Source organism: Leucopleurus acutus, assembly GCF_964270905.1.
Source record: "Leucopleurus acutus genome assembly, chromosome: 1".
NCBI classification, from domain to species: domain Eukaryota; kingdom Metazoa; phylum Chordata; class Mammalia; order Artiodactyla; family Delphinidae; genus Leucopleurus; species Leucopleurus acutus.
Window position 1 is genome coordinate 25,876,859 of NC_139142.1, and position 14,918 is coordinate 25,891,776.

A 14,918-nucleotide genomic window follows, 5' to 3' on the forward strand; every position below is an offset into this window, starting at 1 on the left:
TGCCCCCGACCTACCACAAGTGGGTGAGAACAAACTTTCAGAGCCACTCGCAGAAATGGGTGACCAACTGTCCCCATTTGGGCAGGACTGAGGGGTTTCCTGGGAAATGGACTTTCCGGTCCTGGGCGAACTGGGGTGGTTGTCACCTTACACAGCAGCCTGGAGGACTGATGGGGGGCCGGAGTGGTTGTCCTGCCAGAAAGCTGGTCTTCTAAGTGCACCCAGGGAGCTACGCTACACCTCCTTAGGCCAAGGATGGCAGGAGCAACCCCTCCTGTGGCGCTGATTCACCCAGCCCTTGGGATGCAGGGGAGGGGGCTTCAGTGTCCACTGCCCCTGGATACCAGGAAAGATCAGGTGGGCTGGTGACCTCCACCGAGCCTCTGTCTTCAGGGTTCCCCCGCCTGCTCATCTCTGCTTCCGGGCCTTTCTGTGCTCGGCAAAGATTGGTTTGGGCTCTCCCTACCATCCTGACCCGGTCCTCCCAGGGCTGCCAGAATCAAGTGCCCAGGGTGCCCTCAGACGGGGTCAGGCCCCTGCATCTCCCTCGCTTCCCAAGGCCTACCTGCTCCGGACCTGCCCCCGGGGAGTGGGAGAAGCCAGAAGAAGGGGGAGCGCTGGGGAGTGTTGCCTGGCCCCTGCTCTTCTCTGAGCCAGCACCAGTCCCACCCACGGGCCCTGAGGTCTTGGCTGGCTGAACCCACTGTGGGAGTGAGCTCTGAGGTAGGGCAGGAAGTAGCAGCAGGACTCCTGGGGGAGAGAGGGGGAGGACAGGCCCTGGGGCCGCGGTGACAGGCGGGCGGGGGGCGCACCGAGGGGTGGGGTCACCGGGGAAACGCATGAGTTCTGGCGCTACTCTCCTGATGGTGAGCCGGACCTGGGAGCTTAGAGGAAGGATGGAGGGAGGGAGCCGTCTGGACTGTGGAAGGTGTAGGGCCTCTTGAGGGGGCCCACAGAAGCCCAGAGTAGGCAGCACCCCTGCAAGAAAGTTAACTGCACTCTGGGAGAGGGAAAACTCCAGAAGGTACCCCACTTGAGTATGCTGGGCGCTAAGCACTGCCCACGCAGGCCATGGACAGAGGACAGGGGGTCGGGCATGGGGTTAGGAAGTGTGTTCCGCTAGTGCTGCCTCTTGGTGATTTGGCAGGGAGAGGGGGCACTTCCTCGGTGGTCTCCAGCCTCAGGGGAGTCAGCTCTGGCCCAGGCCTCAGCGTTGCCCGTGGCGGAGGAAAAACATACCAAAGAAAAAGCCAGTTACAGATGAGCCCCGCGCCCTGCCCTCCCATCCCCGTTCCCTACCCCACAGCACCCAGGGCTCTGCACACAGCCAGGAGGCCAGGAGCCCCTTCCTCCGGGACTGCTCGCGGCCATGACACAGGACTTGAAGGTTGAGGCTGGTGGCTGTGGAGGTCTCCCCGTCGGTTTGTCTGTCCTTGGGCGGGACTCGGTCCTTGGGCCAGGCCATCAGACCTTGGCCTCCAGCATCTCCAGGAAGAGTTTGTGCATGGGCACCTTGCCTTGCAGTTTGAGGCTGTGGAAGTGCTGCACGGCCTTGGCAGCCGTCTGCCGAAGCAGGGGCAGCGTCAGCAGCAACTTGCCCGTCCTCCGCGGCTCCTCGTGGCGCTGGCTCAGCTCGTAGTCCTGCAGCGCCTCATGCAGCAGGTCCTGCAGCTTCTGGACCGCCTCCAGATCCTCGATGTACATGGAATCTGTGGACACAAGGCAGAGCATCAGCGGGCGTGGCCGGAGAGCACAGCCCTGGGCGTGGGGGCCACCCTGGGGTCCTTGATCTCTGCTTTGGAGCCAGAGAGAGAAACCCAGGCTCAGAGAGGTTAAGGTGCCAGTCTGAAGTCACAGAGGCCAATGACGGAGCTGTGGTTCACACCCAAGGAGAGATCTGTATCCATGGAGGACTTTTCTTGAGAACCCACCAAGAGGTGGCAGTGGAGACCCTGAAGGGCTTAAACACGAGCAGACCTGTCATTGTCCTGCAGGTGCCAGGTGGACTCTGGACCCAAACTGGTGGAATTGTAATCTTGCGTCCCTCACCTGCTAGCTCTGTGACTTTAGACAGGTTATTTAATTTCTCTGTACCTCATCGTCCTAATTTTTGAAGAGATAATAGCCATACCTACACCTCAAGAGGTTAAGTGAGTTAATATAGATCAAGGGCTTAAAACAGTACTTGTCACAAAATAAGTGCCCAGCTAGTGGTATCATCATCACCATCACCACCACCACCACCACCAGCATCATCATTAACACCATCACCATCATCATCTTTTCACCACCATCATCACCGTCAATCATCATCAATACCACCACCACCATCACCTTCATCATCATCGCCATCGCCACCATCATAACCGTCATGACCGTGACGACCTTCATCATGATTATTATTGTTACTGCTGCCACCAGGCACCAGCTCAAGTCTTCAGCGCATTCACTAACCTTACAAAATAGCTGTTACAGTATACATACACAGATATAGGGGCTGAGCTCTGTGTCTGCGTGCCATGTGGTGGGGGATATGGGGGCGCTAAGAGAGCATGGCTGGACACATGGGGCACAGTGATGGAAGATGCTCTTGGGAGTTCTACAGAATCCTGCGGAAGGCTTCGGGCTCAGGCCATGAACTTCAAATGAAATTTACCTAAATCCCAGAGGGGCAGGGAGGTGCCTGCTGACGGCTGGGTCTGAGCGGAAGCAAAGTAGAACCCAGTTCATGGCCTTGGGGAAAATAACCAGCCCTCTGCTGATGTGCCTGAACTGCAGCCCCCAGGGCCTGCCAAAGGTGGGAGGGGATGGGTGCATGTGAATCAAGGGAACCTGAAGCTCTGGGTGGTTGTCAAGGAAGACCGGGCAAGTTTCCTGAATTCTTCAAAAAAAAAAGCAGGGCAATTCCTTTGCATGCTGGGTTGGTTTAGATACCAGACTGCCAAGGGCAGTTGTACCAACTGGCTAAGCCCAGTAATTCCCTCTGACATTTTGGATCTGTACTCAGCCCATACCTCCAAGGGTCCCGTCTCTTTTTCTTAGGAGAATAGCAGTAGAATGAGGTGGGTAAGACTCTGGAGTCTCAGATGCTGTGTGACTTTGGCCAAGTTACTTAGGCTCTCTGAGATTGTTTCCTGTCTGTGAAATGGAGCAAATGAGAGTGCCTACCTCACAGGGTAGTGGTGAGGGTTAAATGAACTAGCACGTCATCAGGCACTAATAAATGTTGTTATTATCATTACTGTGAAAACTCAGACTGCAGGAGAGTGCTCTTGCAGGGCCGGCCCCATACCTAAGGCTCCTCCACATTTTCCTGCTCCTTGTTACCAAGGCGGTGAGGACTCTTCCTTTGCCAGCTGGGGATGAAGCGTGGCTCCATTCCTACACTCTTGGCTGATTCCAGAGCGTGCAGCCAAGATGCACTAGTCCCTGTAAGGCTGGGACCTGGCCATCCAGATTCCTTTCCTTCCTGCCGGTTTCCTCTTCCCACCACCCCACGCTCCCCAAGGAGGCCAAAACTGGCAGCTGCCTTCGACCAAAACTGAAATAAAATAACATTGGAAGATTAATTCCTTTGCAATCCATCAGCGAGTCTGTATCGATGGCATTGATAAACTGTTAATTACAAAATCAATGGCTATGAATTTTTTCTGCTGTCAGGGAGCCTTGGAGAGGCCGGGAGCTGGGGTGAAAGACAGCCAGCAGGCTCCGAGGGGGCGTGGTTTGGGGCCAAAGCCTCTGACCTGCCACCGCCCACTCAGCCTCCGCAGTGGCACCCGTGGTGGCCCTCGGGGCTGCCACCAGCACCACTCCAGTGATCTCCTAGCCCCTGTCTCTCCTCCAGCTAACACGCTGTCTGCCTGGGTGACTATCCTACCTCGCTGCTAGGGACAGGTCGCTCCTCCACAACCTTTCACGGCTCCCTATACTGACCCTATTCCACCCCGCTCCCTTCAGAGTCCTGGAGCCTCTGCCCTGACACCAACAGCTCTTCTAGCCTAACCTCCAAACAGGCCTGCTCTTTCTCTGTTTCCTGCCTGCATCTGATCACTCCATGACGTAGCCAAGGCCTGAGGCATCACAAACTCCTCTTTTTCCACTTGGAGCTCTTGAACCTGCACAGAGCTGCAGGATGGCCTGGTAAATGCCACTGGGGCAAGAAGTCCAGGTTCCCGGCACTTTGTCTCTCATGGCAAAGCACCTACTCCGGCAAAGCTTGATGCTAGCGGCAGCTCCTGCCAGGCTCCGTCGGTCCTCAGGTGTTTTATATTTGTATGTGTGTATGTCTGTGTGTGCGCATGTGCATGCGTGCATGTCTGTATGTATTGAGATCTAAGGCCAGAGCAGCTGGCAGAGCTAAAGAGTCCTCTGAAAGCTTGGCGTTGAGGAGTGGGTGGAGGCAACAGCTGAGTGGCCTCCTACCTCCTCACGTTCCTCTCCTGGCCTGGGCAAGCGTGAGCTCCGGGTCTTGTGAGAAGTGGTCAGGAGAGTCCAACATCCAGAAGGTGCCCTCCAGGGTCTGGGCAGCCTTGCTGCATCTCGCTGTGCTTGCCCTGTGTCCTCTGATTTCACTGGTTCCCTCTCCTCCTTGGCCCACCCAAACCCCCAGCCCCTCTACAACCGCTGATGACAATGCTTCCCTTGGAACAGGAGAGCGCAGGGAACTGTGACGGTGTGAAACTCTTCTGCATGATATGTGATGATGGGGATTTGTCGTTGTGCATTTGTCAAAACTGATAGAACCAGACAACACAAAGAGTAAGCTCTGAAGGCAACTGTGGACTTTTGTTAATAATAGTGTATCAGTATTGGCTCATTGGGCTTCCATGCTGGCTCAGTGGTTAAGAATCCGCCTGCCAATGCAGGGGACATGGGTTCGAGCCTTGGTCTGGGAAGATTGCCATGCCGCGGAGCAACTAAGCCCGTGTGCCACAACCACTGAAGCCCGCGCACCTAGAGCCTGCTCTGCAACAAGAGAAGCCACTGCAGTGAGAAGCCCGCGTGCCACAACAAAGAGCAGCCTCCGCTCGCTGCAATTAAAGAAAGCCAGCGCGCAGCAATGAAGACCCAACGCAGCCAAAATAAATAAATAAATAAACGAAACTAAAAAAAAAAAAAAAGCCGTCAGATTAAAAAAAAAAAAATTGGCTCATTAATTGCAACAAATTACCAGACTAACGCAAGATGTTAATGGGAATTGTGTACAGGGGCTGGAGAATGAAGGTGGGATGGTGTATGGAACTCTATATACTATCTGCTCAGTTATTCTGTCAATCTGAAACTGTACCAGAAAGAAACCAACAGCGTTAGCATTCTCTAACAGACTACATTACAATTTTGGAATCAAGGGGTGTGTAAATGGTCTCTACAGAAGTATGTAAAATGTTTAACTCTTTTTTTGCATTAGTTTTTTAATAAAAGGGATTTGAACTAAAAAAAAAAGCTTCCTTCTGTCTATCAGGTCATATTCCCTGGAAGCAGAGCCTGAGATGGGGGTTCGGGTGCGTGGGATTTGTGGCGAGTGTGCTTTCAGGAGAAAGGAAGGTGAGGAGGCGGGATAGGGCGAGGGCGGAGCAAGCATGGTAAGGATGCACGCAGCCTGGCTTATGCCTGATCCCACGCCGGGAGTCCAGCCTTTGGCTCCCCTGTGTGGGTCCGCTTTTGGCTGAAGGTGAGAAGGGGGTCAGGGGTTGGATATGTAACCCTCCAAGCAAGGCAGGTGAGGGTAGGTCTCTGGCGAAGGGGGCAGTTGTGTGCTATCAGCAGCAAAATTCAGCAGCTGGGGCACGGATGCACTAACCCAGTAAAGGGGGTCTGAGTGGGGCAGTGACAGCATCCCCTGTATTCTCTGTGAAGCCATTTGTTAGGGGACCAACTGTCTCCGTTTTACAGGGATTGAGGTTTCCCAGGACATGGAACTTCCAGTGAAAGTGTGACAGCATTAAGCAAACTGGCTGGTTCCCCTATTTGTACTGTCTCCATCTGGAACCAGCTCTCTCTCTTCCATACACTGATAACACTTGTTTTCTCTAATATTAATAATAATGATAATAATTAATATTTATTGAACATTTCCTCTAGGCCAGGCACTGGGCTAAGCGTGTTATCTTCAGTCAATCATTTAAAAAAGTGCTTGGAGGAGGGATGGGGACATCCCAACTTTACACACAGGACAGAACTACGGAAGGTTGCCAACTTGCCCAAGGTCACACTGCTACAAAGTATCAGAGCTAGAATTTGAACTTGGGTCCCCTTTGAACTTGACTGAGATCTGAGCAATTGACTACTGCATGCGCCCAGCAGCAGAATTATGTGTCTGCGTGCCTGACACTCTCTCTTTAGGACAGGGACCCTGCCTTTCTCCTTCTTCTGCAATCCCCACCACAACCCCTGCACCTGGCCTGGTACCTGCAGAGTGTGGACACAGGTTACATTGAAGCTCACTCACCTGAGTTACCAATGCCCGGTCCCTCTCCCCAGATAGTCTAGCTAGAAGTCGGTGGGTGCTAAAAGAAATGGAGTGAAGCCTCCTTTCTAATGCCAGGCAAGTCTTCTCTCTTGGGCTTGAGCAATTTGAGTGGGAGATTCAGGGAGTGTGTATAAGCTTGGAGTTGACTTTGGAATCAGAGGACCTTGGTTTGGGTCCTAGCTCTGTCTGACACTCTTTAACTGTGTGACGCTGGGCAATTTGCTTCACCCTTCCAAGCCCCAGTTTCCCCATCTGTAAAATGGGGTTAAAATAATAACTTTGCTCATAGGGTTGACTGTAAGATGAAATCAGTTCATGGCTAATTGATTTAACAGACTGAGTACTTATTATATGCCAAGCATAGTGTAAGCATAACTATATATAAATAAATCCCTTCCATAGTCTTCTGGACTGTTTGCTGTTCCCATTATACTGATGAAGAAACTGAGGCACAGAGTAAAGTGCAGCACAGACTTGCCCAAGTGGCAGGAGCAGGACTTGACTCTTAGCAACCTGCCTCTAAAATCTGTGCCCTTAACCCTGTGCTGATCTTCATGGCAAGGGCCCAGCAGGATGCCCTGCAAATCAAGGCCTTAGGAAATACTCAGCCAATGCCAGCCTCCATCACCATCTCTTCAACTCCAGGCCACCCCTTGCATAATCTTTGGTGACAAGAAGCTCTGGCGTCCTCACACCATTCCTGCCCCTTACAGAGGTCCTGCACACAGGCCCCAGAGCTGTGCTCCCCAGGCCCAGAAGACCTCCTGGAGCTCCCCCCGGACGCCCCACACCCGCCCGTACCTGAGTTGGCCAGGGCCAGAGCCTTGAGCGTCACAAACTCCTCCTTCTCCACCTTGAGCTTCTTGTACCTGCGCACCAGCTGTAGGATGGCCCGGTAGAGCTCCAGCAGGCCCGCGAGGCGGGAGCGCTCCTCATCCATGATGTAGTCCTCAGCGTACACCAGCTTGTCGTCGTAGGGCAGCGAGCGGTACACGATGCCCAGGATGAGGATCTCCATCCAGGCACTCTGCAGCAGACTCATCTGGTCCCCCAGAGAGAGGCTGGAGAAGCCTGCAGGAAGAGGGCGCAAGCAGGGCAGCGGAGGTCAGGGGGCCTCCCTGGCACTGGTGGGGAACCTCTGGACCCTGCCCCTCCCTTTCACCTGCTGGTCTCATTGTCCTTCCCTTGGTGAATGAGTCAGACATGGAATTCATGGAAAAGACTTAACAAAACAAGAGCTCAGTCAATGTTGACGGTTGTTATTATCATTATTATTGTTAGTTCTATGGCATTTTTCGAATGTGCAGAGAGGCTTTTTGATGAATGAAATGCATTTGTAATTTAAGGAGTTACTGAATTCATAGTAGAATCAGGAGGTGGCAGTATAGGGTGCCTTCCACACAGAGGAGTTTCCATATCCCCCTCTCTGCTCAGTGCAGGGGACGCTTTAGTGCTTTTGAGTGACGCCTGACCTCAGTGCAAAGTCTCAGCTGTGCCGAGACCCAGGGGCCCAACCAGGAAGGAGGAGGAATCAGCTGTTCCCGGCCAGTGACCACAGCGTGGGGCTGCTAAGAGCTCAGGAGGGTCAGGGGGCACTTTCTCACAGGCAGCCTGTCCTCCCAGAGGTCAGACCCCCACCGGCCTGGCCATCACTCTCCACCTAACAATGACCCAAGCAGTCCTGTATTCTGGGAGCTTGGATCGGGGCGTTTCCCCCTCCCTACTAGCAAGGAGGCTGAGTTCAGAGTGAAAGAAGGATGGGGGCAGGGGCGGCTCCAGAGTTACGACACTGTCTTGTTCAGTGTGCTCTGAAGATTGCCTGGGCTTGAATCCCGACTCTGCATTTACTACCTGTGGGCTGACCTTGTAAGAGCTGTGCTACTTCCCCAAACCTCAGCTTCCCCATCTATGAAATGCGTATAACAGTAGTGCCTGCTTCAGAGAGTCACTGTGAGGTCTAAATGAGACCATGATTACAAAACGTACATTTACTGAGCTCTTACTCTTAGTATTAATGATGAGAAGAAAGTCTTCATCTGCAAAATGAGAATGACGCACTGGAACTGTATTACATATGCACTTAACTTAGGTAAAGGCAATGAACATCTTGATTTAAGAGAAAGAAAAAAAAAAGGAAGGAAGGAAGGGAGAGCGAGGGAAGCAGGGAGGGAGGAGGAGAGTTGATTTTCAAATATCTTGGTCACTAAACACAAGGCAGTAACTTCAACCAGAAACTCAGTGATGGGTTCCACGACTGACCACACCTGATGTGCCAAAAGGAAAGGTATCCGCAAAGCCATTGCACTATGCACCCGTCACGGACAACTGAAATTAAGGGAGCTCCACGGGTAATTTTGCTTATGTAGGACTCTTTACTTGCTGACCTAGAACCTAACCCCACTTAGATGCAGTGTTCTGACTCAGGGTGCGGTGAGGATGAAAAGAGATGGCCGCGGGAAGCACCTAACACCTCCCCCTGCACACAAGTGGCGCTCAGTACACGTGAACGAGGAAGGTAGGTACTATTACTGTTGTTGTTGTTAGCACGCTATTGACGTGATTCTTCTCCCCCACCCCCAGACTGGAGGCCCGGGGCGGTCCCACGCCTCTGGATTGGCCCATCCCTCTGGGTTTTCTTGGAGTCTATTCCACCCTCATCTGCTGTCCTCGGTCTCTAAAAGCCACTGTCCCTTCCTGTTTTCCAACCAGCGCAACAACCAATGTCCAACTGTAAGGGGCATCCAGGGGAGGAAGCCCCCCTTCGCTCAGCAGGTACCCCTTTCCCAGTAAACACCCTTTTTAGTCTGACTATCACAGTTCGCAGGCCGATCTGTACAACCCGGACCTGGGATCACCACCCGGCTGCTGGCATCCCCGGGTGATCGTCCACAGAGCTGGAGCGATTATACTGCCGACACGGGGTGAGCGTGGATTGATGCGTCTTCTCGGGGGAGAGGCTGTGGCACAGAGGGGTCAGGTGCTCGTGTGTTGTCGTCCAGATCCCAGAGTGGGAGCGGGTGTGGGCTGCCCGTGGTGGCGGGGAGAGCCGGGTGGTAATGAAAGATAGATAGAAATGGACATCCAATTTCCCTTATCGGGCCTCTGAGCAGGAGAGGCCTGGGGCGACATTAATTAACAGATAGCAATCAGCCAGCACGGGGGTGTGTACGTAGGGACGTGTGGGACTGCACTGGGGGTGCGGGTCTGAAGGCAGACAGACTGGGAGGGAAGATGTAGGAGGTGGACGGGGCAAAATTAATAGACAATTGAACTGGAAGGTGGCAGAGAGGGAGGGTGGGGTAGGAGCTAGGCTTCTGGAAACGAAAGACAAAAGATTCACGAGAGGCTCACGGCTAGGAGAACATGGGCAACACGCTCCGCCCCCTCGTTCACGCCCCACATACTTTCTGAGCACCTACTAAGTGCCAGGCCCTGTGCCAGGCACCAGGGACAGAATGGCCAGCTGGAACCAGAGCCGATCCCTGCCTTCCAGAGCTCAGTCAAGAGGGAAAGCCACACTCCAAGTGACGGCGTGTCCCCATGAGGTTACAGCTGTAAGAGCTCCAGTGAGATGAAGGGCTGAGAACATGCAACGGGGGAATGTGGCCCAAATGAGAGAGTCCGGGGGGACTCTGCAGAAGAGGAGACTTTGGGGCTGAGCTCTGAGGGGCGAGGTGGAGCCCTGAAGGGGTGTGTCTGCACGGACCGCAGTCACTCCTGTGCCCCAGGCTCCCGGGAGCACGGGCACCAAGCCGCTCACCTTCCGAGCCCCACTGCCAAGTGCCCAGCCTGGTGCAAAGGGGCCCCACAAACATTCCTGGCACAGAGGCAAGAATGGACAGATGCCACCGGGCCTCGACTCCTGGGTGACGAGAAGATGGGCCAGAAGAACATAGATGGACCCTCTTAGTCCTCTAGACATGAGTCCGGGTTTAGCTGCCTTTGCTTATCATGCCTGAGTCAGAGGCAGGCCTACAGGGCAGGTCGGTGGCAGAGGGTGCGGTGGAGGGGGGGATGGAGCAACTTGGGGATGTGGGACCACCACCTGAGGGTGTCCTGAGGCCTGTGTGCACCCCCCTTGCAAGGCTGGTTTGAGGAGTGACTCAGCCCCTGACTCTTCTCTTCTTCCTTGAGCTTCTTCAGAAAGATCTAGAAATAGCTTTGAAAATCCAGGTGCACACCCCAAAGTGCTGCACGGCGGATAGAGGCTGCTTGGTTTTGTGCAAGGTCAGGGGGGAAATATTGGATATTTTCTAATGTTTGAAATAGCTCAAATATTTTCTAATGTTTGACAAAAGAAACACAAGAAGGAAAAATGAGAAATAAAAATTATCTCTAGGAGAAAGGAGGGGGAGGGGATGGGGATGGAGGTGAGAGTTCTGCCTACGCGTTTTTGTCTAGTTTTGGCTTTTGAACCTGTCCGTGTTGAAGAAGTGACATTAAATCAAGCATAACACAAAAGGCATTCTCCCTTCAACCTAGCAATCTCACCGCTAGGAATTTCTCCTAGAAAGAAAAGTATGCATAAACATAAAAAGATAAATGTGAAAAGGCTGTTTGTTAGATCTGTTTGTAACGACCCAAAGCAGGCGACAACCTGAATGTAACCAATGTACTATATGTACTTATTATATAAATGTAATAAAATGTAATTATTAGCTGGGTGAATGGAACAGTAGAAGCCACTAGAGAGAATAAGGAAGAACCATGAATGTGGATGTAGAAAGATACTCACTGCCCAAGAGAGATGTTAACTATTAAGGGCACAGATGCCAGAGCCAGCCTGTCTGTTGGAATCCTAGCTCTGCTGACCACTGGCTGTGACCCTGGGCACGTTTTCTGTGCCCCAGTTTCCTCATCTGTAAAATGGGAATAATAATAGTACTTACCTCATTGGGTTGTTTGGATTAAATGAGCTAACGTGTGGACCGCTTAGAACATGACTTAGCATATAGTGAATGCTACTATTTCATATAACTAAATGAAAAAAGCAGAGTGTAAAGCAGTGTTATAGTATGAAGGATGGCAGGGAGGGGACACACACACAGTGGCTATACACATACACAAATTCCCAGAATGAGGCTTAAGAAAGATGGGTATTTGGAACACATCACTTCCACCCCTCTGCCACATCTTTACTGGAAGCACATATTCTTTCTTTTATTAAACCCAAACAAAGGAGCTGAAGCACTCCTCCCTGCCCTGCAGCAATGCACCCTTCACTTCTGCGTTCCTGTGCTGGGCTGAGTCTCCTCCATCAACTGATCAGCAATTCTGGGGCAGAGGGGCTGCTGGGAGAGGCTACGTGTGGCCCGCGCCCCTGGGGCTCTCCCAGCTGGCTGCCTACTCCCACCTCTCCCACCTTGAGCTCTGCTGCCCCCGGAAAGTTGCTTTATCTGCACCAACTGATCTAATAACATTCGGGCTCTTCCCAAGCCCCCATCACCCAGTGATTTGACAGCATGAGCTTCCAGAATTTAAAAAAAAAAAAAAAAAAAGAGCACATAATTTGTGGCAAGTGGAGTTCATAATCTGTTAATTTATTATCGTTTCTGTCGACCTGGAGGGCCATTAGCAGAGGTAATAAAGGGAGATGTAATTATAGGATCTGAGGCCACTCCAGACACAGCTGCTGTCACTCGTCAGCCCATATTTCATCGGCCGCTGGTGTTCTTCTCTCCCCAGTGTGAGCCAGACAGTGGCTTCCTGGTAGCAGGGTCTCTGAGGGACCCTCCGCTAGGAGGCCCCTGGGGGGTGTCCCCTGCAGAGGCCATGCACGTGTCAGCCTGGGCTGGGCAGGGCCAGCTGGAGGAGGCTGTCCTGGCTGGGGCACCCTCGGGGCTGCCTGTGCTGGGAGGGTAACACCTAATAACATCTGCAGGCTGCAATTCATCAAGTGATACCCACTGCCTGTGAATGTTTGTTGCCTCTTGTTCTAATCTCTCGCTCATGGGGAATAAGAGGCGGACACTCTAAAGACTTGGGCTTGTTCTCTGGGCAGCCCAATACTTGGGAAAATTCAACTCAAGGGAAAAGCCTGTGCTGGGGTGGGCAACTTCAGACTGACTCAAACGAAAGAGTGGCTGCTGCTCTGGGGGAATCACAAGCAGCCCCAGCTTTCCCACGGAACTCATCCTTGCAAAAGTATCCTGTGTGTTCAGTAATATGGGGAAAAGGGAGGGGAGTGCTGGGAATGAGTTCGTGCTCAAATGAGCCTTCCTTCCGGCTAAGCTGGCCACTCAGTGCCCGCATGAATATGTCCGCTTCTGTGCACAGCACTTAATGTCCCTCTGGACTTTTCTTCCATGGCCACTTGCCCATCAATCCTGAAGGCCTCACTCTTGTTCTACTCTCTCCCCCCAAGCCCGTGGCATCCCTCCTGCCTCTGCACTCCATCCTGTGGTTCTTCCTGCTGCATTCTAACTAAGCATCTGCCTTCTCACGTCTGAGATACAGGAGGTGGGAAATGGGTGGGTAGAGAGGAAACAAGATTGGCCGTTGAGGGGATAACTGTTGAAGCAGGGTAATGGGGAGGTTCATCAGACTCTTTGGTCTATCTTTGTTTGAAATTTTCCATGAAAAAAGGTTTTTTTTTTTTTTTTAATTCTCTAACTTATTCCCAAATGAGACCCTTAGGGCAGCAATTAATCTAATTCTTTAGATGGGCCACAACTCCTAGCAAGAGAGTTTACATACAGTTAGTGCTCAATAAATGCATGCAAAAGCAACTAGGAAGCACCCTCTGTGTGCCAGGCTCTGGATTAGACAATACTGACGCATGAAATGTGGTATCCTGTGCTTAATTCAGGGCAGCGGCTTGGGCTCCTCTCCAGAGCTCTAACCTGAGCGTCTAAAGAAGCCAAGTCAGTCCTTCTGTCTGTCCAGGGACCAAGATGGACAGTTGCTGACAAAAGTCCCAGGGCTTGTATCCTCCCTACTCAACCTGCCCTGTTTCTCATTCTCTTTCTCATTCTCTGACCAGGTCTTCAGATAAGTTTTCCATCTAATCTGAGATGGGATTAAGTCAATTAGTTTAACTATATCAGGCACTGGATTATGTCATCACCCTTAATATGAGGTTTACATGCAGTAGCAGGAGACCCTATTAATTAATTTTACCTTAAACACTAGAAGGTCAGGCCCAAATAATTCAGCATGCAAATGTATGCAAAATAGGCAAATTAGCATTTGAGACAGACAAATGAGCCCCTATGTTTATTTTTTTAAGCAAAAAGAATTCAGCTTTGGACAAGGAGAAATGATGATGTGAAAGGAGGCTTTTAATACTATTAGCAACGACCATGGTCACAGTCTCTGCCATTTATCGGGTGCCCACTCTGTGCGGGGCCTGGGCTAAGCGAGCCAGGTCCTCCCAGCAACCCAGTGAGGGAGGCACTACTACTCACAGGTGGGGACCCTGACGCACAGAAAAATGAGGCATCTCGCACAGAGCCAGTAAGGACGGAGCTGGGATGAGAGGCCAGGTCTGCCTGAATCCAAAGTCTGTGCCCTCAGCAACCATTCTGCTCTGCCACTGCACCCTTGGTTGGGCACAGACGGGAGGTGGGGCTGGGAGATGAGAAGGAAAATGGGTGCAAGGGAGGCACTGCCTCCTGGTTCTACTCTACCCCCTGGGGGTTACTGTGGGCACGAGGTGATAGAAGAAGCGGGCAGTGACCCACGGGCCCGCCAGGAGCCACTCCTGAGCCATGGCTGCGATGCAGTATCTGCTCAGCCTGGAAGAGGCATGTGTGATGGGAAGGGGGTGTGTGCAGGGGGAGCTGTGCCTAACCTGGCCCTGGGTTAGTGGAGCAATCCAGGCTGAGGTGTCTTAAGCAGTGGCCTGACCCCACAGTGGTGCTGAATCAGCGCAGGGCAGATTCAAAAACTACTGAGTGTGTAATCCCAAGAGGCTGAGCTCCTTAGTAAGGGCGCTCCAGCCCAGATCCCCAGGGAGCCCACCCGTGAGTCAGGGAGTCCCTGTGGAAGGAATTCTAGGCTTCCTGCCAGCTAAGTGACACCAGCACCCCCTCTGAGCCGTTGTCCGCAGGAAGGCTCCTTCCTGTAAGCTGTGCCCATAACATCTTATATAAGGACTTTCTGACTTGCCCCAATCCACTGTGGGCCTTGGCATCTAAAGTTTCGGACACCTTTGCTACATAACCATGCATGCTGTATTCATCTTTCAGAGCCGGTGGCAAACACAAAAAGGACGTAGAGACAGGAAGATAAACTGTCCCACATTACAAAGCTAGGAAGAATCTGAGTCCATGGTAGGCCACTGCCAGAGAAGAACAGGATGTCTCCCCGACAGTACGAGCCAAGCTGTTAGGACCGCAAAGGAATAAACTGCACGGACTTTAGAAAGCCCCCCAAGAAGGGTGTGGTGCAGAATATGTGGGTATCGGAGTCTACAAAAACGAATTAAAAATCAGCTCCCTCCCTCTAT

The 14,918-nt window shown here is 52.3% G+C and overlaps 1 protein-coding gene across 4 annotated transcripts in view; it reads right to left on the minus strand.

The window, feature by feature from the left end:
• Positions 1-1,464: 1,464 nt before the first annotated feature.
• The window catches only part of ESRRB (estrogen related receptor beta), a gene marked incomplete at both ends in the record, with an annotated part of 170,274 nt that continues 156,820 nt past the window's right edge, over positions 1,465-14,918 (minus strand). For all 4 annotated transcript variants that reach the window (XM_082846032.1, XM_082846033.1, XM_082846034.1 and 1 more), the window contains 2 exons: positions 1,465-1,709; positions 7,271-7,540. In XM_082846032.1, the coding sequence (XP_082702158.1) occupies positions 1,465-1,709; positions 7,271-7,540 (515 nt within the window). The remainder of the gene's footprint in view (positions 1,710-7,270; positions 7,541-14,918) is intronic.